Here is a 1,077-nt window from a genome sequence, read left to right on the forward strand (position 1 = left end):
TTATAAGAAGAATTCCTTATGAACCGCACGACGTTATCGTTACAACAGATAAGCACTATAATTTTAACTGTCACTTGTATATAAGTACTACAGCCTTTGCAAAAATAACTTATTATACGTGCTATCTGCTTAAAGTCTTGCAATATGAAATAAAATAACATTAGAAAAATTATAATTGTCAATATAATATATAATGGTAATTATAATGAATGTAATAAGTATTAGTAATTATAATTGTTATAATTTGTTATACTATATTATATTGGTACGATCCGTGAATAGATATAACGTCGCAACATATAAATAAAGGCATATGTGAGCCGCCAAACGCATGTTTCTTATAAATACATGAAATGGACATCTTTAAAACGTACCAAAATTAACATATTTTGTACATCCAATAATGTACGTTCTTAAAACGTCCATGTTAGGTCCATGGACGTTTGGACTAAATAAGAACAAAAAATGGACGTCCATTGGACGTCGTGTGCTGTCTGGGTCCTATCTTCTTTTCCCTGAATCGATGCAACATGGCCGGAATGAGTTCAATGAGGTTGGGGCTTGTTTCTAGACATTGGTTCAACGAGGGTGAATCTTTCATCTTGACTGAAGCATCAAATACTGGACGTATTACCGTTGTACTTCCTTCTTTAACAACGTGTCTATGGGGGAGATAGAATCCTTTATTGTCAATTTTTTCAAGTGGCACTTCTTCTATAATGCCTTCGGAAAGCCAATCGTTGAAAACTCCGTCATAATCTTCGTACCAATCTTCCTGTCGCAGCTTTTTTGTAACAGATATTAACCTCTTCTCCGCTACATCTCTGTTAACTGGGAGTGACGGATGCTTTTCCTTCCAGGGCAATAGAACCTCGTAACGTCCTTCTTCATTGATTCCAGTCGTATCTTGAAATAGTGTCTTTACATCTGCTAGATGTGCCTCCTTGGTTTTAATCTCTAAAGGATCTGCGATCCCCAAGATATCCAGCTTCCCACAAATTTGATACACTTGCCTCCTGCGATAGCATGGANACGACCATAAAAGCAGCATCTTCTCGTGTGTCGACCAGATTTTTT

General features: G+C 36.4%; 1 protein-coding gene across 1 annotated transcript; it reads right to left on the reverse strand.

The window, feature by feature from the left end:
* Positions 1-448: 448 nt before the first annotated feature.
* On the reverse strand, positions 449-1,051 carry LOC105558624. The gene has a single exon (XM_012006447.1). The coding sequence runs from the start codon at positions 1,049-1,051 to the stop codon at positions 449-451; it is 603 nt and encodes a 200-aa protein (XP_011861837.1).
* Positions 1,052-1,077: the final 26 nt, after the last annotated feature.

This window comes from Vollenhovia emeryi, unplaced genomic scaffold, assembly GCF_000949405.1.
Source record: "Vollenhovia emeryi isolate VEMERY1.0 unplaced genomic scaffold, V.emery_V1.0 DF951600.1, whole genome shotgun sequence".
Lineage (NCBI taxonomy): Eukaryota > Metazoa > Arthropoda > Insecta > Hymenoptera > Formicidae > Vollenhovia > Vollenhovia emeryi.